Source organism: Strongylocentrotus purpuratus, unplaced genomic scaffold, assembly GCF_000002235.5.
Source record: "Strongylocentrotus purpuratus isolate Spur 01 unplaced genomic scaffold, Spur_5.0 spur5_scaffold_21, whole genome shotgun sequence".
NCBI classification, from domain to species: Eukaryota; Metazoa; Echinodermata; class Echinoidea; order Camarodonta; family Strongylocentrotidae; genus Strongylocentrotus; species Strongylocentrotus purpuratus.
In genome coordinates, this window is record NW_022145607.1 from 13,340,170 (window position 1) to 13,367,349 (window position 27,180).

A 27,180-nucleotide genomic window follows, 5' to 3' on the forward strand; every position below is an offset into this window, starting at 1 on the left:
ATAGCAAGATGCTTTACTCGGGGTAATCCCGACCCTTTGCATAGTTCATTTGATACGCAACATAATGTGAGTTGATGATCATCTGTCGTGTGTCTCTTTGATGTCTTTGATGTCTCTGTCGTCACGCATATCATGCATTATGCATATCGCGTCTGTTTTCGCCCTGGACGTCGACACGGAGGAGGACCTCGGGCCAGGGATAAACTCACATATCCCTGCTCGGGCGGAGTATAGCCAATTACACAGAGTAGACTCTCCCGCGGACGATGGCACCGGGCACTGGTACCCCGAGAGGAGAGTTCAGGAGGAGATAGCTGCACCAACTTCGGTCGGCGATCTCATTAAAAAACAATAGAATACAAAGGCTCGCGGAGACCTCATGCCCCCCGCGGAGTCTTAGCGTATTACTTACTGTGATGATAAAAGGTTTCCATGTTTAGGTTTCCAGGAAACCTAAACACGGGAAGAAGAAACCTGGAAGACCTCATCTTACCTATACAGACCTACTCAAGAAGGATACGGGACTTGAACTTTCAGAGATAAAAGCAGCCATGCTGGACAGGAATGTGTGGAAGGCCATCACAGCTCGGGCAGTTGACACGACTTAAGCAAGTAAGCAAGGTGATAAAAGATACAATTAGTTACAATGACTCAAGCATGCAATCCTAAAATTAAAAATGCGTTTGTTTCCAGGTGGTAGCTTTTGGGGTACCTTAAATTCCAGCTTGATCATTATGCGCGCGTACACTAACACCGAGGAAAAGGGTATTGTCGTTGGAGGCAGAACGTGCGTATCTCATTAAAGGTATACAAACAACCACATATTTGAAGAAAAAAAGTGTTTAAATCACACATCGCGTACGTCAATTCATAAATTATACACACAAGATGGCGATAATTAAAAGAGCACTATTTGAGTGTTAAACTAGCACGTTAAGTGGTATTAGTAGTAGGGACGTTAAACCGGGGACGTGTCCCCCTATAGTCTACAGTGTATAGTCGGCGAAATAAACAATCAATAAAAAGAGTCCAGAACTAGCACTATGAACATGACAGACAATGAAAGCGGACAAAATATACAGTTCCTCAGGTAGACAAAGGAACATCCCTTCACTGCTATAATGTAAAATGTGTAGAACAGGTGAATATGCATATGTGACACCTGTTCTACACATTTTTACATAATAGCAGTGAAGGGATGTTCCTTTGTCTACCTGAGGAACTGTATATTTTGTCCGCTTTCATTGTCTGTCATATTCATAGTGTAGACTACTGCATGTCCCCCCCCCCCACTTATTGACGTCCATGTCAGCGGAGCGTGTGTTGTTTAACCTATTCTGAATTTATGGTTCGCATCTATTAAAGGATATACTATTGACATAACCCTACGTTCTATTGTATTCAATCACTGAATGGCGTGCATACAAAACGTACTGTGATGAATAGACATTTGTGGGAAAAAGGTAGAAGTCAATTTCCGTGTGCCCAGTCGTATATGTATATGTTGTGTGAAACACGGATATCATAATATACAGCATCATTCTCTGATAGAAAGCGATGTGAGCAGAGACATATATTCGTTGACGGTATGTATGATTATGTGGTATCGTTGAATTGCGTTAGGTTAGGAATACGTTATTAAAACGTAATCATCTAGTCGAAATAACTTCTAGATTTTTTAGAATCATATATTATTGGTCCAGGTTGACACCTTTAACATAACAGCATGAAGGTGCATGGCTGAAGGGAAAGTGGAGAAATAAAAAGAGGTGATTTACTCAGAAGTACCCAAAGTGGATTTAGCTCCTGTTGGAATGAAACTCTTCATATGTTAATTGGACGTGAAAGGCTAATATAATACAGTTAGCAATTGAATTATTCATACCCCTTCTATTTTAAAATTTGAAGTTTTTGTGTTTATTCGTAACTCAATAATGAAAGATGGTCTGGTTGAATCTAGGGCCTTTGTTGAATACATTTAGATGTAAGCTTTAATATGTCACATTCTTAGGCAACATAATTCAGGACAAATTAATTCTTTTCCCTACAAATTACAAAACTTGGTAAGGGTATGAATAATGTAGTTGTTAACTGTATACCTACATCGACTTCTCTGCCCAAAGCAAATCAGTGAGACCCTAACTCTGGGTTAAAACCTGGTACAGCATGATAAAAACATGATTATGCAGACCGTGTCATGACGGTAAATGGAAGTAAATAGTGTTTCCATGGAAATGGATGTTCTACCGATACGCTGAAGCTGCTTTGTGCATGTACATCGTAAGGGCACAGGTATATCCCGATCGTACACGTTTACTTCCTATATGTGCACTACTGTTATGCTCTGTCGACGTTGTTAAAACATTTGACCTTCGTTTCTTTTCAATACCTAAGTTCCTGTATGATTTCCGCTTTCGCGTTGATAAGAATTGTGTAGTACTTTGAATGGAAGTCATGAGTACCAGTATGATACTTACCGTTGCTGAAAATTGACAATCAGCAATTTCTGTTTTGATTTGTAATATATTGTGAAGAAGGCGAATGTATTTTGTAAGCAATTAATGCAACTTCAACCACCACCACCCTACACTACCATCACCGTCACCTGCATCACGACCACAATCAACGCCATCACCAACGGTGTCGATTTGTATCCGTGGTTGGGGGGTGGGGGGGGGGGGGGGATGGTAGGTGCCAAAATATTTTCGGCAATGGATCAAAGCAACCAAGAGGTAGAAGCAGGCGCGGATCCAGGATTTCTTAGGGTAGGGGGTCCAAATTTGAAATTATGCGAGCCAAATATTGGAACGTAATGGTGACACCGGCAGTGGCAAAAACGTTTTTTGTTTTTGTTTTTTTTTTTTTTTGGGGGGGGGGGGGGGGTAGACAAAAAAAAAATCCCCATCGCCCCACTATTACATGCAGGCTCCGCTTAAAGAAAACCAAAACCTTCATACTAAGTTACTTTTATTGTAAAGTTTAAAAGATTTGAATAAAATAAGTGAAAATTTGAACAAAATCGGGCAAGGAATAAGAAAGTTAGAGCATTTTGAAATGACTAGTCACTAGTGTGTGGTATTCAATTTGATGACATCATCTGTGAACAACTCTCCATGCCTTTTGTACATAAAATTTCACCATTTTTTTGTTTTCTTCGTATTTATTTGTGTTCTTGATCCGACTTCATAACATGTGAAGTAGAATATCATTTTGCATTCTATATCTTGCTTTCAGGGGAGTACATTATCACAATCACAAGAAAGAAGGAAAAACATGAAATTTGATGTACAAAAGGCATGGAGAGTTGTCCACAGATGATGTCATCAAATTGAATACCGCCCTCTAGTGACTAGTCATTTAAAAAAGATCTTACTTCCTTATTCCTTGCCCGATTTTGTTCAAATTTTCACTGATATTTTTCAAATATCTTAAACTTTACAATAAAAGTAACTTAGTATGAAGGTTTTGGTTTCCTTTAATGTTTCTCGGCGGGGTCAAGGGGTTGAGCCCCCAGAAGCTCAGGGGGTATAGGCATTTAATTACTGTCAGATGAGCATATTTTGATACCTTATTTGTGACACTAGCAGGACACAATTTTGTGTTGGGTCCGGGGGCGTAGCCCCCAGAAACTCAGGGGTGTTATACATTAAATTATCCTCATTTGAGGATATTTTTATACCTTATTTATGAAACTGGCAGGTTACGAATTGGCGTGGGGTCCAGGGGGCGGAGCCCCGGAAGCTCAGGGGTTTTGGGCAATAAATTACGGTCAGATGAGCATATTTTGATACCTTATTTGTGACACTGGCAAGACACAAATTGGTGTTGGGTCCATGGTGCGGAGCCCCCAGAAGCTCAGAGGTTTTATACATTAAATTATCGTCAGACGAGCATATTTTTATACCTTATTTTTGACACTGGCAGGTCACGAATTGGCGTGGGGTCCAGGGGATGGAGCCCCGGAAGCTCAGGAGTTTGGGGCAATAAATTACGGTCAGATGAGCATATTTTGGTACCTTATTTGTGACACTGGCCGGACACTTGGCGTGAGGTCCTAGGGGCCGAGACCACAGAAGCTCAGGGGTTTTAAGCATTAAATTACCGTCAGATGAGCATCCAGCCGTCCGCCTTAGGGCCCTAGGTGGGGTCCAGGTGGCGGAGCCCCGGAAGCTCAGGGGTTTTGGGCAATAAATTACGGTCAGATGAACATATTTTGATACCTTATTTGTGACACTGGCAAGACACAAATTGGTGTTGGGTCCATGGTGCGGAGCCCCCAGAAGCTCAGAGGTTTTATACATTAAATTATCGTCAGACGAGCATATTTTTATACCTTATTTTTGACACTGGCAGGTCACGAATTAGCCTGGGGTCCAGGGGGTGGAGCCCCCGGAAGCTCAGGAGTTTGGGGCATTAAATTACGGTCAGATGAGCATATCTTGGTACCTTATTTGTGACACTGGCCGGACACTTGGCGTGAGGTCCTAGGGGCCGAGACCACAGAAGCTCAGGGGTTTTAAGTATTAAATTACCGTCAGATGAGCATCCAGCCGTCCGCCTTAGGGCCCTAGGTGGGGTCTAGGGGGCAGAGCCCCCGGAAGCTCAGGGGTTTTAAGGCATTTAATCACGGTCAGATGAGCACATTTTTGTTGGGCCCCGGAAATTGGAAAATTACTGACGTCGTCAGATATTTCGTTCAGGGGCTTGGATGGGGGGGGGGGGGGGAGAACACTTTTTTGTTGCTTTCTTTTCAAGAGGCACTAGACCCATGTGTGTAACTTAAGAAAGAACTCTTTGTTTACCCGATTTCGTTCAGGTGTCTATATGATTTTTTTATTAAAAGATGCATGCGTTCATAACTTCTCTCGTAATTTACGTTAATAATTTTGTTCAAGGTAAATAGAGGAAAATGTCTATCATTATCTCCATTTGCTATCTAAAGATTTTGCTCCTTTCGGAAAATAGCTCTTCAAATGTTTTACATGTAGAGATATAAATAAACCAAAAAATGGATGAAATTTGTACATCAAATTTCATGTTTTTTCTTCTTTCTTGTGATTGAGATAATCTACTCCCCTGAAAGTAAGATATAGAATGAAAAATGATATTCTACTTCACATGTTATGAAGTCGGATCAAGAACCCATATAAATACGAAGAAAACGAAAAAATTGTGAAGTTGTATGTACAAAAGGCATGGAGAGTTGTCCACAGATGATGTCATCAAATTGAATATCGCCCTCTAGTGACTATTCATTAAAAAAGCTCTAACTTCCTTATTCCTTGCCCGATTTTGTTTCGAGACCAAAAAAAAAATTAAAAAAAATGTCCTCTTACCACCCCCCACCCCCCCCCCCCCCCGCTTATTCAGCGGCTGGCTGAGTCGTTGCAATTTTTTTTGGACTAAAAAGAAAAGAAATAAAAATTGTCCGCTTACCCCCCACATCCCCCCGGGATCGACACCCATGGCCATCACCCAACCAACACCACCACCACCACCACCACCACCACCACCACCACCACCAACACCACCGCCGCCACCACTACCATCTTTCATGTGCTTTTCTGTTCTGGTTTCCTGGTCTACTTGAGAGATTGTCTTGCAGTTGTAGGATATTATTCCTGTATTTGTCATTATTCGTCGGCGTCGTATGAAATCCTCATTTTCTAATTTTGTGACGGAAAGTATTTTCAAATTCGTTCGAAAAAATGTTATAAATAATATTGTTCTACCTCAAGCCTTAATGAAGATGTCACGTTATGGACTTGGATTTTTCTCATGAAAATGTGGACATATTCGATCTTGAAAAATAGACTTAAACAAAGCTGAATATAAATTATTTTGACCAGTGTGCTTCTATTTATTTTGACGTTTTCTCACGCAGAAGGAGTGAAATCATTTGTCCTATTTACTTGACAATGGAGTTGAAGCAACCTGCGGCAACAAACGTCATGGACCAAAACCAAGAGCCCGATAGTCGTATCATCATGGTAAGGCCCTTTATTTCATCCTACTCCTCCTCCTGCTCCTGTTCCCCTCCATTCCCTCCTCCTCCTCCTGGTCTCTTACTTCTACTACTTTTTATGATGATGATGATGATGATGATGATGATGTTGCTGTAGTTATTGTCTGGTAAACTACACCTACTATTCTTCTACTACTACTACTACTACCCATATGAAAGAAATGAGCCTGCCGCATACTCCTGCGGCAGACCTGCCGCAGACAGTCATCTTTTTCACATGCAAATTAGTTTTGCCGCACCATTGCCGCATACTCTTCATCATGGATATTCATAAAAAAAGGCTATAACAAAGAGTCTGCTGCAATTAGCAGGTCTATCAAATTTGATAGACCTGCTAATTGTAAAACGGTATTTAAACCAGTAGTAAAACAATATCAACTAGTGTGATAATCAAAATCTTAATTCAGAGAGCAAATGAAGGACTACTGTACAAATGACGAATATAACAATGTGAATGGAAAGGGAAGACAAATTACATTTATCAAATACACAAATGATATTCAATCGTTATCGTGGGTAAGGAATTTTCCTTCTCGTACACATTACATATGTAATGTCTTAGAAGGCTACATTCCTTGGAAGCACTTGCCGTAAACGGTGGGAGCGACATAACAAAACGAATTCCATGATGGAAGACAATGCACTAAGCATCATTTTTTTTGGTAAGGATATTATCAATAGAGTATAAAACATAATTTGTATAGGCACGCCATTTGCGTAATGTGAATACAGTATGCCCCATTACATTATATTTACAATCATTGTTTACAATCATTAATTCAACTTTAACACTAACAAACTGTTAAGGCGAGGAGCTTTATTATTTTGTTTAATCAACATGACAGTTGTACAAAAGTGTGCCTTGTCTTTCTTGGAGAAGTTTATATAAAAAAAAAAAACTCAAATCAGATATACAATCGATTCCACCATCTTTTCTGAAATATATATTTTGTTATGATTTTATTCATGCACACAGAAATACAAAAAAGCAAAGAAAAAAAATATATGCCTAAACAATGAAAAAGAAAATGTAGTTCTCCACTTGTGTACTTGTGCACCCCTGTTTATAAATAACATGTCCTCTTTTTGTTTGACAAAACAAAATAGGCATCAAAAGCGGGGAACGTCGAAGCGTTGCGACGCGCTTTGGGTGCGGAACCTGGAAAGGTTGACACACCTGATAGCAACGGAATGTCACCACTCTTCTTAGCTGTGAAGGAGGGTAGTCTACCATGTGTGAAACTTCTCGTCTCGAAACATGCTGGTGAGTAAAAACATTAACACAAAAGGAAAAGAGGACAAAATAAAATAATTAAACACCCTCACATGAAAAAAAGGAAAAAGAAAATTTCTCAACACATCTAGTATCAGTGAAATGTCCTTATTTTAGCGTAGCGATTTGATGAGTTTCTCAACAATTATTATGCATTGTTTGACTTGGTAGTCTCTGTCGTAACGGAGACTCATATCTTCCCCATAATCCTGCTCAGAGTTGCAGACTCATTGTTATAATTTACAATCATGCATGTTTTCATATTGGTTTTACTGAAAGCTTTTTATTTGCCTAGCTCTTTCACCTTGTCATACTCATTGTGTGTGTTCACCATGCAGCATGGAGTCTGCAGATTCATGATTTCATGACGAGAGAGAGAGAGAGAGAGAAAGAGAGAGAGAGAGAGAGAGAGAGAGAGAGAGAATATGGAATTTGCGACGCAAGTTTTAAACAAACAATAGATGAATACAAGTCGATTTGGGGTGTCATAAAAATGTAATCCCATACAACTCCACAAAATTTGCGTAACAGAGACAAGGGTCGATCGAAAGAAAGAGAGTGCGTGTGCGTATGTGTGTGTATGTGTGTGTATGTGTGTCTGTGTGTCTGTGTGTGTGTGTGTGTGTGTGAGAGAGAGAGAGAGAGTGAGTATGTTTTGTTATAAATTCAAATAGGATTTTACTTTTGTAACTTGATTTGATTTGATTTGATCATGAAAAAATTAATAGTACAACCGATGAACACGCTTTACGAAAAATTAAGACTGTAATCAAGCTATAATCATTTAAGGAGAAGGGGCGTGGGATGCGATCAAAAGGAAGAACAATAACCAGAATGTACGATCCACAACTACATGTAACAAGTATACCTCCCCAAGTATACATCCCATAGAAATCATGTTCGGAATCCCCCTTCAAAACAAAAAATAGATTACCCTGTACTCATAATATTTTGCTGCAATGTTTGAATGTTTCAACAGACGTGAATATGAAGGCTAGGTCGCCACTAGTCGTAACGAGGGAGTTAGATGAATCGTGGGCTCTGGCAGACTATGAGGTAAGTAGTATATACAGGATAATGGGGTGGATTATGAAGGGGAAAAAAAAGAATATTTCTAATTTAAGATAAGATACTGCTTGTGTGATTTAACATGTTTAAAGTCATTTTTTAAATCAAATTTTGGATACGCCCTTGCTTTAGATAACTCATCTTTTGTTTTTAAATAATTGTTGTGACTGCATACATTGGTAGATTTCCTGGTTGCTTATATACGTCAACCTAGTGCCAAAAGTAAATGAAGATCTAGTTCTCCATCGGTGGTAAACTCTAGAAGACATGGGGCATTCTGACCTAAGAGTATTGTTTTATATCCAACAATGAAACAAAAAAACATTCAAAACGCAAGCAGTGAAAAAAATCATTAGTAAAATGACAACGTTAACAACAGCAACATTGCATGTTTTTTCATCATCACAGTCACCATTACCAATACCACCACCACCCATCATCATCAGTATCATTATAATCATCATAATTATCCCAAATCACTATAATAATAAGCGCCATTATCATTATTATTAACATTATCCTGATCATCACCATCATCGTCGTCGTCAACACCCTCCTCCTCGCCATCAACATTATCAGCACCGTCACCTTTATTCATCAATAGTGTCTAAAAACAACAAATATCAATTCCCCCCCCCAAAAAAAAAATGCTAACAACGGCAACAGATGCATCTTCGTGTTCATTTTATCCCTGCAGTGGTCTTTGTCGCCATTTCTTCTCGCCTGTCGGCTCGGTCACCAGTCCATAATCGAGTTCCTATTCTACAATGGTGCAGACTTATGTCAGACCAGTGTTGAAGACGACTTGAATTGCTTGTCCTTAGCCATCATGTATAGTCGAGAGTAAGTCGATTTATATCAATATTATCAAATTAAATGAAGTGCTTAAGAAGTCTTGAGTTGCTTGTGAAAACTTCGTAGTTCTTAAAAATAAGTTTTGAAGTTTGAAACTCGTAGAATAAAAAGAAAGTGTACGAATTAAAAAAAATAGTACAATTTAAATCGAGCTAATCTGGATTTCAACTTTGTATTAACAACTTAAAACCATTGTCACCTATTTACCAAATATGTTCTTTTAAGAACACATTGTACTCTAAAGGAAAACACATTTGGCAAATTAGTGTCATTCAAATACTTCAGTTTAGCTCCTGCGGTAATTACCATATCTTAACAAGTCTATACTTTCACTAAATAGATCACTAATATATTATCATTAAAATAGTAATCAATTTTCATTGATAAAAAAACGGTAATTTGTATTATTCAATGACGCAATCGTGTTTATTATTATTATTACTCTTTTTTCATCCTCTTTTTAAAGGGAGACTGCCAAGTTTATTGTGACCCATACGACTTACGAAACTCTCTTGTTCTTGATGAAGACAGTGTCACGTGACCTGACTTTGGGACGTTATTCTGAAAGGATCTCGACGCCAATGAGACAGTTAATACAGTACATGCCTGGTAGGTGAAATGATCGTTGTCACATGACGTCAAAATGAAATGTAAAAGAAAATGGAAGGAGAGTAGAGGGGTACGAGGTATAGTGATGCATCTTGAGCCAATGTCTCAACCAGAATAAATAACAATGAGTATCATTTCGTTTTTGCCTGTATGTCGGCTACTCAGGGCGTCATTATTTTTGTTCGATTTATGCATTTATGTTTCAGACAACAATTTTCAAGTTTCGTGTTTATTCATTTGACTTTCTTCCTATAATAATATCAGGAAGAACAGTATCAATAACACAAACAGGTATACAAAAACTAATTTAGAATTGAGCATGAGCAGATTACAACAGCACATAATGTTTATGAGGACATGTTTGGATCAAAATGCGACAATATTTTGAAGAAAGACAAATGAGGAGGCCTAAGGGGGCATTTTAAACATGAGATACCATTTCTCTGTTTTCACACCAATCTGAAAACGTCCTTTTGAATACTAACAGATGTAGCAGGGATTGTAATGGACAGATGCATCACGCTGAATGAAAATGATGATGAAGTCACGTGTTATCTTGAACTTCTAGACGACTTCTACTCCCCTTGGGCTCGGCAAAACAAAGGTATGTTACGTAAAAACGACTTTCGTAAAAAAACAACCTTAGGCAATTGAATAATTAAAATTGTCCTTCACCTTTTTAATTTCGAGAACATTTCAGTGACATTTTTACTTAACTCCGAACTGGATTTCAATGGCGATAAACAAAAGGCTAGTACTGAAATTGCCCTTTATTTACAGTAAAACAGTTAAACTAGATTACCTGAAGTCTAGATTGCCTAAAACGTGACATGTTTTATTTCGTGCCTTGTAGTAAATACAAGCTTGGAACCTTTCTTAGTCTACATTTCTCTGTAAACTGCAACTGGCCACCTGTCCATAGGGGTAACATGCATCATCTCTCTCAAGGGTAAACCATGTGTTGTAAATATCCCCTAGATCGAGCGGCCTAGACTATACTCTGCACATACGGTGTATGTTTAAACATCAGTCATCTCCAATAAGAAAAACACATCAACGATGTTACATTGGGAATACTTAGGTCCTCTGTCAAAAGAAATACACCTGTAAACCCTCCTATAAACAGACATTATCGTAATTATCATTATTATTATTATTATTATTATTATTATTATTATATTATTATTATTATTATTATCATTATTATCATTATTATAATTATTATTATCATTATTATTATCATTATTATCATTATTATTATTATTATTATTATTATTATTATTATTATCATTATTATCATTATTATCATTATTATTATCATTATTATTATTATTATTATCATTATTATTATTATTATTATTATTATATTCATTATTATTATTATTACTATTATTATTAATATTATCATAATTATAATCATTATCATTATAAATAGTATTATTTCATTATAATCATCATTATCGTTATCATATTGTTTTCATTATTACTATTATTATCGTTCTTGTTGTTATTGTCATTATCATTATCATTATTTGCATTAAATAGATCGCACCGAAGTCTTTGATGGCGATGGTAATCTACTCGTGCACCTTGAACCCAGGCATACTCAAAACAAGAATAGTCAACATCCATTGGCACTTATGGTAAGCCTGAGCTTTTTAATACCAATATAGTACGGGGGCCCCAGCACGAGAGAGAGAGAGAGAGAGAGAGAGAGAGAGGGAGGCATAGAGAGAGAGAGAGAAGCAGAGAGAGAGAGAGAGAGAGAGAGAGAGAGAGAGAGAGAGAGAGAGTATTAAACGAGGTAAAATTCTTGAGATTACAGCTGTTGAGTCTGAGGTATGAGCCTACTGGAACCAAGCATATTGGAATTAGATAATTCAGCAGTCAACGAGTTAACATCATTAACTCTAAACCCTGTAAAATAACTTTAATTATAATGTATCTCCCATTGTGATCTGTAATTATAGAAACAAACTTTAATTCTAAATGGGAAATAATCTAAAAAATAACACGTTCACTTTGTGAAGTACCATGTCTAAAATAACGAATTCCATCCCACATTAATCTCCATGTATCTTATATATCAGGAGTACTACATGTTACTTGCAACAACACAATATATGAAGATCTATCCTTGAACCACTTTTGGGGACAGTGATCCAAGAATCATGAACCATATTTTTTCTTTTCTTAATAGAATAAAAAATGTTGGTGAGATTTAAATAGTTGGAGTCTACAAAAGAAGAAGTATAAAGAAAAAGAGAAGTGAACATTATTTTTGTAAAACTCCGAAAAATCAAATACAGATACAACCACACCCATGACAAATGGAAAAATATCATATTATTTTTGCGATATTTTTCGATAATAATATTACACTGTATATCCTGTCTAATTTCTTTAACACTTACGAGAACAGGTCCTACTTCAATCTCACACCTAGGGAAGGGGTTTTGGGATTATTATGAAATTATTGCTGACTAATATTTCATATAAAGCATTATGCTTGTATTCATGTACTTGTCTATCTAAATTGTGAATTATGTCAGACTCGCAATTAAAATTTTGTTAATCTTATATTAGAAGATTGGAAAATGCATTGGAAATTATAATGTTAATTCAAAAAAGCACATTAGATAATTTAACAAGTTGAAAATGTACAATATATTGTCTTTAAATATTTAAGTAGATCTCAAAGATTAAACATACCTTTAGAAAAAGTGAACTGGAAGTACGTTAACCATCACAATAACAAATTAAACAAAGTTTATTCGGTAAATATTTGGGCAGATCTAAGAGTTTAACACACCTTTCATAACTGAATTATTGATATTACCTTTGACCTGATAAACTTACGCCTGCAGCAAGAACAGGAGCGTCACGCCAATCTCCTGACCCACCCTCTCTCCATCAAACTCATCGAACACAAATGGCGCATCCTGGGATCGGCTTTAAACTTGGCCTCGCTCTTCGTCTATCTAATCTTTCTTGGTTTCCTCACCGGCTATGTCTTGGTGAATCCCCCTTCCTTCTACGTCAAGTTCTTCAACAAAACGAACATCATCTGGTATTATGAGCCGGATAAGCTCCTGCCCGATGAAACTTACTCTGAGGCTTCCAAGTACTTTTTCGGGGTTAACAGCACTGGAATCTTGTTGACATTGGTCATTGTCAACATTATCAAAGAGGTATATATTTTAGTTCTTTTTATTTTTCCATTCAAAACAAAAGAAACAAATTATTCTTAGATTTCTCACATAATAATTTTGTCTCCCTAAATAAGAATACAATTAAACTGTTAAATACAATACAAACAAAACTTGAACACACTACATTAATGCAATCATGAGAAGAAAAACAATGCATTTTAATTGCTTTTTGTTAGAAATGAAACTAAAGTAATAAAGAAAATTCCTTGATTTTGAGAGGAAATCAAATGTTTAATTTAAAAAAAAAGTCAAAAGAAGAGAAAATAAAAGGAAGGAGATTGATCTAGTTAACACGATCGCAACACTTAAACACTAAACACCTGACTTGCCTTGTGTAAACGCCACAATTGAAAGACACAACAATGATGAATAATATCATAAACATTATTAATACGAGCATGATTTCTACAGAAAATGCAATAGATTACTGAAAGTCCATTTCTAGAAAGTCATTGTGATCATTTTATGTTATTGTTTATTTGTCGGTTTACTTTGACAGGATACCCCTTTCACTAGGATGACTACTCACCAATACATTAAAGTAGATATCCATTGATTAAAAAAAAAAAAACTTTATTTTCATTATTGCAAAGTTGAAACTTTGATTCGACAAGGTTATCAAAATTCAATGCTTGGAAACATTGGATGTAATGATTATCATGAATTACAAAACGCTTAAATACAGCCCCGGCATAGGACCTGAAGAGCTCTCCGAACGCTGCTGAGATGTGTGAGATCACAGTATGGACATGATTTGCACAAGCAGACGATTTCCCATGACATCTCACACATTTTCAGTGCCTGTGTTTGTATCTTCTCTTGAGTTCTTTCTCCTACTTAACTACCGTCAGGCTAAATGTATAATCTATTGCCTCACTCTAAACCCCGCGCAAGTTTTTATATTAATGACAAATGCAGCGATACAAAAAATAAAGGAATCTGTCGCTTGTAAACAAAATAAGACGCCATTGTATATTCAGCTGCACACACTGCGGAATGTTCGGCGTTTCAAGAGGGAACAAATGTCGTCCTTAATATCATTTCGGGGAGTTTTCAATTTGAAAGTCTGGTTTCTTTGATTGTTAACTAAACCCCTATCCTGAGTATTTACAAGCAAAAGATTTTAGTTATCAGAATCGGTCATATCCCCTTTTGAATGGTTTGACATGTTATAACATTTATATACACTAAACTCATTATAATTTAACAAATAATAGCTTTGCAATTATGTACATTCTTTATAGGATGTCGTCTGCTTGGGCAGTATTGGGCCATATAGTGACGTCATTAAAACATCGTTATTTTTCCGGCGAATCTCTCGTATATCCCAGCTGCTATGAAGGTGGTTGCATTTGTATTTTTTTTGGTATAAATCACTCGATATGTAGTTGACCTAAAACTTGTACGATGGAAAGCTGTTAGCTTACCAGTTTTTAGTGATACATTAGTTGACATATTTGTGATTTTCTTTGAATTTCACCTTTTAAGGGATCGTTTAACAATGTTAAATCTGAGATACACGGCCCTGCGTGTTATCAGTGGCTGTGATATGGTGTGATATTGAAGCCCAAACAAAATTGCGCTTCAAAATGATCAAGGAGTGCCTCAAAAAAGTGAGTGACCGGTTTTACCATACTCATTTCCCCAATAGACAGTAGTCTTATCAAAACCGTTAGGAAACAGAAAATGAATTTTCGATTTCCAATCAAAAATATCCTGAAAATCAGACAGGCGATGGGCTTGTAAAAGTCATGGGATTCCTGACTGACCTAAAGGTTTGTAATTATGATTACAGCATGAGCTAAATCCAGAATTTTGTTTCAGAATCTCAGACAAAGTTACCGGATCCCTTTAACATTAAAGTCAAAGAAGAAATGAACATGCGAAATACAAGTAGTGCAAGATTTCAACAGGGGGGGGGGGGTGACAAAACGGGTTAAATCATAAACATTGCAGCAATGCAATTGTAAATTAATTATCTGGGATATCTGTATGACGATGTCGGATTTTGGATATCTGTTCATTCTTGTGGGTTGCTCGGATGAGTACATGACAATAGATTGAATCCATATTTTTTTCTCCAACTCTATTCTTCAAATATCACTGTCAACAAGGTCTACCGTTTCTTTTTATTGATAAACATATATTATGACGTTTCTTTTAAGTGCTACTGAAATGCAATCAAAGACCGTTTACAAATCTTACGTTTTCTTGGCTAACATCTAATGGTTTCTTATCTTTTGCTGTAGATATTTCAGATGTACAGCCAGGGTCGTAGCTACATTAATTACCAGAGCCTTTTGGAGTGGTTCATCTACGTACTTACGTTTTTCCTGGTTATTCCGGTCAGTGGAGTACAGTACGAGGAATACACGCTAAGAGAGGTAGGCACACTTTCTTCATTCTATAGATCCATAGCTTGTCCTCACTCACAATATTGTTCCAAATTTCCATAGGCCTTTCCCCTCTTGCTAATTTCGGTTTTATTCTGGGCATTTTTTTCCCTCTATTACTTTCACTCATACATCATTCAATTTCTCCCGCCTGGCGTTGTTTTTGGCATGTCTGGTGCTATGTTTCGATAAATGGATACACCAAATTTCCGCTGTACTGCAGGAAAATGCAAACCAAATTATACAGGAGTAGAAAACGAGTCTTTGCAGAGTCATACTAAGGACTAATTCCTGTTAGAGGGAAGATACACGCTTATACAGCGTGAGTCAAAAATAAAAGTTTACATCTAGAAAATTGCTAATCATTTTAAAGTGACTCGGTAACATCGTTGAAAGTTGATGAAAAAAAAATTGCATAATTTTTTTATGAAATGTTACTTATTATCTTCCTTCTACTGCACTAGCCCTCTCACATGCAAAAAATCCATTTAAAACCACAAAGATATTGATGGTTTTTTAAGAAGGTGTCACTCGTCAACACCCTCTAACAGTGATTAACAGTAAATTCTCCCAACCATTTTTGAATTTTCCCAACCGTTTTTCCATGAAAAAACAAACATAAAAAACAGGCTAATAAAAATCTGTCAACACTTAAATGTCTGGAATGGTATGTAGAGCCAATGTAATGCTGTGTGACGATTTACATTCACCTAAAATACAATTAAAGCGTAACAATATAGTTGGGAGAATAAAGGAATCGATCAGATCAGCTGTTCCCAATTAATATCGTTAATAATGGTCTGTTTTCACTCAAACTTTCAGATAATCTTTAATTGTACATCTAGCATTGAAGTCATTACCTTAACACCACTTTCTCTCATCTGAACAATGTTACAAAGTCCCTTCAAAATCATGTTCAGATTACGTAATAGGTCATGACAATATTTCCGCATTTTAATGGATTACGGGCAAGGCTCTTGAACTACAGCCTAATAATCTTTGCGCTGGTGTTTCAATGAATGTACATCTTGGTCTAAATCTGACAGAAATGGCAATGGCAATGTGGTGCACTGGCTATTTTCCTGGCCTGGATAAACCTTGCCCTCTACGTTCGGCAGACATCGACCCTTGGCATCTACGTCATAATGTTTGAAGGTATGGCCCTAGATTCTTACAAACGGTAAATTAATGCTTCAACGACGCATAATGAATTATTTTCGGCTGAGGGAACTAATTTTACGGCAAATGGATGCATTGCTTAGTTCTGTATTAAACTAAGTGAGATAAATTGACTTAATGTTTTAAACACTTTGAATACTGATTATTCTAAGCTTTCATTTTAATGAAACCAACTCATCGAACTCTCATCGGCATACATTTACATAAACATGAATATGCATGATTAACGATTATATTCGTAACACTTCACATATTGTATTTCTGTTCAGACGTTCTTCGAAGCACAATTCAATTTCTGGCCGTCATTTTGCTGTTCATGATTGCATTTGCTCTGGCATTCAACACGTTACTACTAAACCAGGTGAGCATGCGATTGAAAAAAAAGCTTCTTTCCTTAAAACGACAAAATAGGAATGGCTTTTAGTCTTTTTAGAGAAATTAAGACACGATATTTTTACAGGCATCTTGCTTTTCATGATAGTATTCACTCTGGCATTCAACACGTTACTTCTGAACAAGGTGATGATGTGATTTTTCCTCATTGTGGAAGAGCAGGGGCGGTGCCTGGTGGAGTTGGAGCTTAGGTCTCAAACACCGTTGGCAAGCATTGAGAGAGAGAGAGAGAGAGAGAGAGAGAGATCAATTTCACCGAAAATTAGATATTTTTTTCGTTTTTTCCTATATTTTGACTGTTATGTAGCTTTAAAAGTTAGACATGTCGGCAGGCCACAGTGGTCTAACCCTAGAAAATGCCGATTGTTTAACCCTTGGTTTAAATACTCTTAGCTGTAATGTCGCACAGCGTAATTAAAGCAATGAAAATACAAGTATGGTACGTTTATGCTCAATTTTTAAGGCAGAATGAGCGATTTGAAATGCTCATCGTAAACGCTCATCGTAATCGTAGTTCTACGGTGTACTGTTTATGCTCACTGCTCTGGCTCCTCCAGGCATGATTCTGGCTCAGAGCCAGAATCATGCCTGGATGAGCCAAAGAAGTGCAGTGCAGAGACTGCAGCTGGATTCGCAAACCTGCACTGCGCAAGCTACGTTGACCCCATTTAAACGCGTTTACAAATGATTGTGCGTTTATGCTTCCCCAGAATCGCCGATCCAAAACGCACCTTTTTGTGAGTTTAAGATCGGCGATTACGATCGGCGTTTTTCTGTGATTCTACAAAAATGAGAAAGGACGCAACCGTGTTTTGAACCAAACGCGTAACAAATGCCTCATTCTGGCCAGAAAAAGTTTAGCATAAACGTACCCCCAGTGTGTCGACTGCCCGCAAGGAGGCCGTTACTGCCCTTGCAATACATGGCTTTTACGACATTCTGGCTCCTTCACTTGCCGGCTGCTGAAGACTATACAATAATGACAGGATTTTTCAGTCCCATATGTTCTTCATGTACTCTTTCCTAGACGGATTTTCACTCTTTTGGGGACTCCTTCCTTCGGACGTTTGTCATGACGACAGGTGAACTGGATTTTAGTCGGGTATTTCATTCTCAGAATTACCTGGGTACGAAGAATGCAAGTCCAGTGGAGGACTTCATACTAACAGCTGTCTTCTCAGACGTCATCACAAGTGTAACGTTGGTGGTCTTTGTCATCACGATGCCCATCATCGCAATGAACCTTCTGGTAAGTAGACTTCGTGGTCGTTTGCGGTTCGAAAAACCGCCCGTACTAATAACACAGTCGCAAATGATGTCGACAAATCAACCTACCATAAAGCTAGGATCCGACTGGGGCACGAGGCTATATATTGCTCAAACACTCACCTACCCCCGATAAAGCATTAATAAAGATTAAAGAATTGTCAAACTGACGGTTGAATTTGGTGTCGCCCAAACTACCGGCCCGTCTCCGTTGTGTATATAGTGGTTAAAACATCGGCGTTCTATAAGCTAGGGACCCGGCTTCGATTAGCAGAGGAGACGTATGAGACATATTTTCTATCTTAGCAAAGGTTTCCAAAAGGGAGGACAGCAATGGATCGTTTGATTTTGGCTATGCGACCATTATTCTCTCATATCTTTACATAATTATATATACAAATATCCCTTCAAATATTGAAACAATGCAATGTCCTCTACAGGTTGGTGTGGCTGTTGAAGATATCCATCGCATACGACAGAAGGCAACATTCTATTATATGAAACTCAAGGTAGGTTTAAAGTCATCTAATATAATCATGAGCTTCATTTCTGTGACCTTAACTAAAAAATGTTTTAGATACAAGTTATTGGCGAATTTGCTATAGTCGAAATATTACTAGATAAGGATATGCCCCCTATCGATATTAAAACTTGGATATCAGATAATGTCAAATAGTTATTTCTTTTCCCTCCTTTGCCTTACTATTTTAATGAAAAGCATGCGTACACTTTATATTTCGAAACTTTCGTCATAATAATAAGTGCAGCCATAACGCACACATATCCCAAACTTCCGCTCAAGTCGTGACAATAATTAAAATGCAAAAAACATTTGATAAACAGCTCAACAGATGATCTACAGGTATTGAAAGTCAATTGTATATAAACATTATACTTTTTCAGCTGTTTTGAGTGTTCTGTTGAATCTAACTTCTTTATATAAGAAGGAAGTAAGTTCAAGAGAACAGGTGCAGCTTTTGATCTGTCTCCGTATAGGTAAGCGTTCTCGTAATTAGCACACCCTGTCTCGAAACCTATGGTGATCTCGACGATCTCACTGGCCGAGTAAATGACAACATTAAAAACGTGTGTACTCGGGAGCCTGTTCGTGCACAATTTTGAGAGAAGTCGGACTGTTATGTATCGAGCTGTGTTATAACATCGTTGAATTGAGCATTTTTCAGCCAATGACGCAGGTTCGAAACTGAGTCACGTCTTTTGATCTGGATGGTGACGTTAAATGTCGGCCCTAGACGTAAATATTCATATCTGATTGATACAAGTTTGTAAAAAACCAAAAGTATACACACACACTCATTGCTTGCACGCATGCGGAGAGTTGAGACTAAGCATTAGATTTGGAGTTGGAAGTCAACATTATGGTGATTTAAATGTGTCCTGCTTACTGCGTCCTTGCAACAACCCATTTACCCAAACATAACGCAGACTAATCTTAAATACAATTCGTTTGTGTGCTGGTAGGCAATTAGCGAATTATAGGAATTATTCGAGTGTACTTTCTTACCTAAATGAGCGCAAGTGCTGCATTGTTGTGTCACTTATGCAATTGAGAAACATTTTAATCATACTTCTGATGTATTGTGGAATCTTGCATGAAATAGTAATGATGTAGCACAGTTTCTAAAACAGAAATGACATCTCCCGTTCACCCCTTGCTCAGGTGGATCGAGTCATATCAGCAGAGAATATGGCACTCGGTACGATCCTAGGTAAATACATCATTAGATGGCTCCCCATCACGGTTCAATACCTGAAGATACAACTGTCACGCAGGTCTAAATTAACTCGGTTTCGAACGTGGTTTACTTCCGTCGTCGATTTTGCAGAACTTCGAGAAGGCTTGAGGGCGGTCTGTAAGAGGAACCAAGAGAGGGAAGAACTTCGGGCCCAGGTAATTATGGATAAGTTTTTATATTTTATTAGGATTCTACCTATCAGTGGCAGATTGGGGGGGGGGGGGGCACGCCCCCCCCCCCCCCCCGCTACGAAAAAAAGAGGGTGATTCAAGATTCAATTCAAGATTCAAGATAATTTATTGTCTGATTTAAAAAAAAATACAGAAATTCGTCCTCCACTGGCGAGTGACGTACATACATGTAGACAAACAACATAAACAATATATAAATACATTCGAGGATACCGATACAAAGAAAATACAACAATAATAATAATAACAATAATAATAGCAATAATAGCATTAACAAAGCTGACATATAAACTTGAAAACTGACATTTAAAAATGAATCTTGATAATGCACAGAATGCATTGAATAAATGAATTTAAAAGTGCTCTGAGACATTCACCCCTTCTCTCCCAGAAAGGGGTATGAGGAGAGAGAGAGAAGAACAAATGAGAGAGAGAGAGAGAGAGAGAGAGAGAGAGAGAGAGAGGGAGGAGTCGAATGGAGTAGAACAGAAAGGAAATGTGAGGGAGAAAGAGAAGGAGGGAGAAAAGAGAAGGTGACAGAAAACGAGGAGCTCTGGGAGGGAAGAGATGAGGTAGAGGTAGAGTACAGGATATCAAGAACAGTGACTGCCTGTGGTAAGAGAGACAAATGAGTCGTGAACATTCAAAAATTCGAAATTCAGAGCTGCAAGCTAGAGATAAACCCTGTGCAGTAGAAAGTTAGAATAGAAAAAAGTGTTCAATAAGGAACCTAGCCTTAGCCATTTCACATTTACATATACATGTGTCATGGGACAGCGGCCATAACATACTAAAAACATATAAGAGGGCATGCATGAAATCTGGTACATGTATACAAAGAGATGCAGTGTAGGAGAGAGGGGAGAAATAAGAAAAAGTGGTAGATAAGGGAGAAATGCACACCTAAAACAAAGCTTCAAGTGAAAGGAGGGAAGAGGGAGGGAGAAAGAACATAGCAGCTGACACTCATGCACGCACTCAAGACACGTTGTTCATCCCATAAAAGTTTAAAAGATTACTGTTTCGCATCATTATGGACAGAGTGAAAGGCATTTTAACACTATCATAAAAGACAGTTCTTCTCAAATATACATATTTGTTGAGGACAGAAAAGGAGACAAGATTACGACCTGGCTCCACGCATGCACCCAAACCATCCACACGTTACATACACTCAATTAGGAAATCATCGTTTTACAGAATTGTTGAAAATGTGTATGGCATTTGGAACAAAGGATTGTCTGAATCTACATCGTATTGTTTTAGGCACTGTTAGACGTATACCTGAACGGTTGAACTTAAAAAGCTCATGTAGAGGATGGGATGAATCTTGCATTATTTTATGAATCTTCAGTAGAACCTTCTTTTCATACAGAGCACCAATTGTGGGCAACTCTGTGTGAGTAATTCTCTGAGCGATGGAGGGAGAAACAGGGCTGACGAACTATTTTGGCTTGTCAGAGGCTTTTGAACTTGTGCCCCCAACCGGCCAGGAAATCCTGGATTCATAACTGCTATGGTTAATTGAAAAGAAACAGAATGCTGAGGGCTTCTCAGCAACAAGATCTCGAAGTGATTGCGATGGTTATTTAAGAAGAAGGGAACGAAGGGGGAGGGAGGTCATACAGAGAACTGATGAACCCTTTTGTTGGGTTTAAAGAAATAAGTCCGGCAGAGTTATTATTAACAAATGTTTATCAATTAGAAGCCAAATAATCTCGCCAACCGTACAGTGAGGCTCAAAGTAAAATGTATTTGATATTTTACTTACGGTAGGCGTCTTTTGTTTACATACTATTCTATTGCTTTATTTTTTATCTCTTCATTTGTAGAAGTCATCGTGCAGTTATAAAGACCAACCCGATGGTGGGACAAACCAAACTCTACTGCAGAAACTGTGTCAAATGCGAGACGAAATAAACGGTTTGATAAGTCAAGTCGAACACAGAACCGATTGAAGGTGTTGAGAATTCAGTTAGTGGAGAGTCGAAATCCTGTAGGCCTTAGTCAAATTTCTGTAGGCCTTAGTCAAATTAAACATTTTATTATCATACGTGACTCTCAGTGATGTTATGTGTCACCTTTAATATTAATAACTTTCTTCTCTTGTCTCCTTTTTTCCCCTTGATTCTTTATTCTTTCCTAATCTTCTTCTTTCCTGTCCTATTATGTAGTATTCTGTGATTTGCGTGGTACAAATGCAATTTCTTCAATTAGTCTCTTTGGTATATTTCCCGCCATTTATGTTTTCCAAATTCTATTTCACCAGGAATGCTGTCTTTTTGTTTTTACAGCTGTACTCAATTTATTCATGTCATCATTAATTAGTATAAATATGTATTATGTTTATATCATTCAAATGTATTTTAAGTATGATTTTTGTTATAAATTTATGTATTTTTTACAAATGTTTTATTAAAAATGGAATCTTAATATAGTGAATTGAATTGAATTTAATCAAGTTTGACCAGAAATGATGGCATAAACTGTGTACATTATGTTCACAAGTAAGATGATCAGCATCAGCAGCAACAACAACAACACAACAATAGCCTTTTGCATGGATAAAAAAAATATCAACGAGAAGAAAAAAAAAAAGCAAAAGCAAAAGCAATTTTGAAAAAATGACATCAATATTTGTTATAAAAAACACTGTTAATGATCGACGGAAGAAAGGACCCACCCTTACGTACATCTGCAATGTATTGGATGCTCAAAAAATATACGTATATAAATATATACGTGTACGTGGAGATAACAAGGGTCTAATGCTTTGAGAAAAAAATATTTTATCCAAACCTAGACGTAATGATTTTACAAAATTTAGACAGATTTTTAAACTATTTAACATAATTTATATTGAACAACTGATATCATTTGTTAATATGTTAGGTCTACTGTAATAATAATAATAATTCTGAACATACCGCTTACGAATGTTATCAAAGGCTGTACATACGAGAACACAATAAACTGCATCACCTTGTACTTTGAGATCACATAAGGAACACATTTCTAGAGGCTGACTATAAGGCAAAAACGACATTTAGTGATGGGGAGCTTACTATTACCACATCGATATTTACAAAGAGATGTATTATCACTATAATCCAACTTTAACAGATATTTTCCGTACCAAATTCCTGTTTTAAAATCCTGTAATTGAAAAATAAACGATTTCGATTAACTTCTTCATTCCAGTTTTACAAATCAAAGTCAATTAGTCTACGATCCATAGAAGATTTTACCCACTCTATGTTTAAAGGGATGTTTGTTACCCATAAATTTGACATTTGGCTCATGTTTAAGATAATTTTAGTTTTCTAAATCCATCTCGATTCAAAGTCACAATTATCGTACAGTTTGCGTTCCAAATTGTAAATAGTACACGAGAGTTTAGATTTCTTTCCATGAGTAACTCTTGCCAAAAAAGTTACCATACGCCTCTCCACTTTTACTAGTTAAAGCAAATCTACGAACTTCACCATACACCATAAAACTTGCAGTACCACGATTCAATTGAAGAAATTTGAGAAATTTCCTATAAAACACTTTAATATAGTCTAGTTTCTGCAACCACCACACTTCACACCCAAACGATAAATCGGAACATTTAATTGATCGAATAGCTCATATTAAATATCAATTGGTAAGCACAATTTTCAGCCTAACAAGTGAGATGAAACATGGCTCTCCTGGCTTGAGTAACCTGCTTATGTATTACTTGTCATTGTCATATTTTCAGTGTTTGTTTTGGGTGAAAATTACTACCATCTGTATTTCTGTCTAAATATTATTTTGCACTTGAAATAATGTTGTCATACTTTCGTATTGTTGTATCAAGAAAAGACGCTGTAAAAATAATTGATGTATAATCAGATACAAATACGGATACTATTAACAAACAAATTGTCATCAGATAGCGCTATAAGGTGATAACAATATGTAAACAAGCTGCAACATACAGTTAATAATATGAAATAGTTAAATATCTGACTTTTTTCAATAGAATAATAGAATATATAAATATACTGCAGTAGCATAAATATTTAACTCCAGAAGCAGACCTATACTCATTACAGTGTTATTTCAAAAGTAGATGAAATCCTAATAAGTTTCTTTAACGTTATAAACCTCAAATTGTGCCAACTGAAAAGCTATTATGCTTACAAATTTAAGAAGAAGCTCTATTTAAAAGTGGTAAATTTTCTATGATTGTCGCCTTTAAGAAAAATAGGATTTTAAGAATAAGTAGCTTGAGAATAACTTTCAAATAGAGAAGTTATGTCCCTTTTCCAACGGTGCATTTAAAAGTACTATTAATGATTTGGTAATTGAAGAATTACAACGTAATAAAGTAAATTGAATAATATCTTGTCAGAACAATCTCGTACGCTAACGTTTACCTTTTAATACATCGACAAACTCATTTTTTCATTTTCAAAGTAATTTCAATTGAAGTGTAATGGTAAATGTAGGCCTACTTATTAGCATGTGACTGATAACAATTAAACAATAACAAGTTTGACGACGATGATGATGATGATGTCAATGACGATGATGATGATGATGATGGTGGTGATGATGATAATGATGGTGATGATGATGATGATGTTAATGGTAATGATAATGATGGTGATGATAATGATGGTGATGATGATGATGATGATGATAATGATGATGATGATAATGGTGATGATGATGATGAAGATGATGATGATGATAATGATGATGATGATAATGATGATGATGATAATGATGATGATAATGATGATGGTGGTGATGAAGATGATGATGGTGGTGATGATGATGATGATGGTGGTGGTGATGATGGTGGTGGTAATAATGATACTGATGACGATTGTGATGGGGGTTATGATGATGATGGTGATAATGATGATGATGGTGATGAAGATGAGGACGGGTGATTCCTGATCAAGTGTATGTGTCATGTACAACAACAAATTAAAGCATCAAGCTTAGTGTTAACCGTAAGACCATGAGGATAATACCGGTAAGAAGAAGAAAAACAAGAGAAAAAGGATAGTAAAAAAAGAAAAAGAAGAAGAAGAAGAAGAGGAAGTAGAAAAATGAGAAAAGGAAGGAGGCATAGGAGAAGGTGGAATGGTTGGAGGGGAGGGATCGATAAGCAAACGGTGCAAGGTAATAAATGACCTGAGGAAATCTCGAAATAAATAGCTGATTAGCGCCAACTAGCTCTGGGACTGTCATTGCAATCACCTGTGACTTTGGAAACCATCCGATGTGCAGAACTAGAGGTCGGGGGGCGTTGCCGGGTCAAATGATACGTCACGATATTTATGCATATTCATTAGACAGCACGTGCGATTGGCTCTAACAATTTGCATCAGGCAGAAGTTCTTAAACGTAGACGGGAATTGCTTATCTAAAGAATCAAATGAGCTTTGTGAAGGCAAACTGTCGAACGACAAGCGCTTTAAAGTGCTATATGAAATGCCTTCTGGAATATCTCCTGGTAACGATGGCTTACCTACAGAATTTTACGTACACTTTTGGGAACTAATCTGTCCTCACTAAATCATTCTTATGATACTCTGCAACTTTCAAATAGTCAAAAACAAAGCATGATTACACTAATATATATTTAAGCCGGATAAAGATAAGAGCAGAATAAGTGAAGCTATACGTGATATGTTTCATTATTTAAATACTGAACTATAGAATAGTTTAATTATATCGGTAGACATTCGATTTTGTCGGCCATGACTACATTTACTGTGATCTTCAAGCGTTCGGTTTTGGCCCTTCTTTCATTAGATGGGTCAAAATCTTGACAAGATGGTGATAGCAGTGGTATTATAAACGTGTTCAAACAAAATGCTTATAAATCAATTTTACTTTTAGTTAATTCTCCACAGGCCTTGACTTAGGTCCCTCCGTTGTAGCAAAAGCGACGGCCACACGATCGACATGATATCATCATCAATTGTGCTCTATCAGTTTATGACAGGTTCAGTGACCCATTCAAAATTCTATATCAAGTGTCTCTCAAAGTTTCTCTCCAAGTTCCTCGGTCTTGAGCCAAACGTTTCATCGTTTCATACCCTGTTGCTGACATGATATATATAAATATATATTTATATAGTGCAAATAACAATGTGGGAACAAGAGAAAGAGAGAGAGAGAGAGAGAAGCGAGAGAGAGAGAGAGAGAGAGAGAGAGAGAGAGAGTCAGAGGCGGAAAAGTGACTTCCAAAGTTTTTTTTTTTTTTGGGGGGGGGGGGGGGTTCACCAACAAAAGAGGGCATTTTATGGAGAAAAAAAGGGAACCTACAAATGGAAATCCCAAAACGAAAATATAAAGTTTTGTTTTACATTGCTGTATACCCCTACATTTTAATTAAATTATCAGGGATGATTTCAATATTTTTTTCTCTTTATATATCACACAAGATTTTGCATGCAACCTACTTTGGGTGTGATGGTCTATATATATTTTTTGCGAGGGAGCGAAGCAAGTGAGAAAAAATGTTAGGCTTCGTGAGGTAGCAGTGCGAAAAATGAGTTATATGAGGAAAAAACCCAATCCTGATTCTATAATAAGCAAATTCTCATAACAGAAGACTAACAAGAACTTTGATAAATAACATAATTATATCATCTATTAATGCGAGCGAGCGCAGCGAGCGATCTTTGGTGGAAATCGCTTTAAATTAGGGGTACGTTTAATGATAAGAGATAAAGGGGACACTTATCGAAAGGAATAAAAACACTTATTAGAAAAGAAAAGGAGCATGTGTCAAAGGACAAAAGGTAATTATACGAAGTGAAAATGGTGCATTTCTTACACCAGAAAAGAGGCACTCGCCAGAGAAGAAAAAGGCAATTATGAGAATGACAAATGGGCATTTGTCAATGGAAAGTGGCACCATCGGCTTTTGATAGATATTTATAGATATTTATCAGAGGTGAAAAGGG

The 27,180-nt window shown here is 36.9% G+C and overlaps 1 protein-coding gene across 4 annotated transcripts; it reads left to right on the top strand.

The window, feature by feature from the left end:
* Nucleotides 1-409: 409 nt before the first annotated feature.
* LOC585524 (transient receptor potential cation channel subfamily A member 1 homolog) lies at nucleotides 410-24,607 on the top strand. 4 transcript variants are annotated; one of them, XM_030995012.1, is made up of 16 exons: nucleotides 410-621; nucleotides 5,885-5,990; nucleotides 7,133-7,289; nucleotides 8,278-8,354; nucleotides 9,064-9,209; nucleotides 9,688-9,830; nucleotides 10,318-10,434; nucleotides 11,376-11,473; nucleotides 12,698-13,021; nucleotides 15,292-15,426; nucleotides 16,482-16,590; nucleotides 16,884-16,975; nucleotides 18,035-18,256; nucleotides 18,714-18,782; nucleotides 19,955-20,185; nucleotides 22,054-24,607. In XM_030995012.1, the coding sequence occupies exons 2-16, from the start codon at nucleotides 5,919-5,921 to the stop codon at nucleotides 22,177-22,179; spliced, it is 2,118 nt and encodes a 705-aa protein (XP_030850872.1). In that variant the 5' UTR covers nucleotides 410-621; nucleotides 5,885-5,918; the 3' UTR covers nucleotides 22,180-24,607. The 4 variants fall into 4 exon arrangements, with proteins under 4 accessions (XP_030850872.1, XP_011668667.2, XP_790442.3 ...); XM_011670365.2 differs by having other exon boundaries at nucleotides 410-612; XM_785349.5 differs by lacking the exon at nucleotides 410-621 and adding an exon at nucleotides 1,281-1,586.
* The last annotated feature ends 2,573 nt before the right edge of the window (nucleotides 24,608-27,180 follow it).

Bases quoted from the DNA above. Each gene is read 5' to 3' on its own strand.
- LOC585524 (XM_030995012.1), top strand. From the start codon at position 5,919: ATGGAGTTGAAGCAACCTGCGGCAACAAACGTCATGGACCAAAACCAA. The intron at 9,831-10,317 runs GTAGGTGAAATG...GAATACTAACAG, and splicing joins GTTAATACAGTACATGCCTG to ATGTAGCAGGGATTGTAATG. The intron at 13,022-15,291 runs GTATATATTTTA...CTTTTGCTGTAG, and splicing joins TTGTCAACATTATCAAAGAG to ATATTTCAGATGTACAGCCA.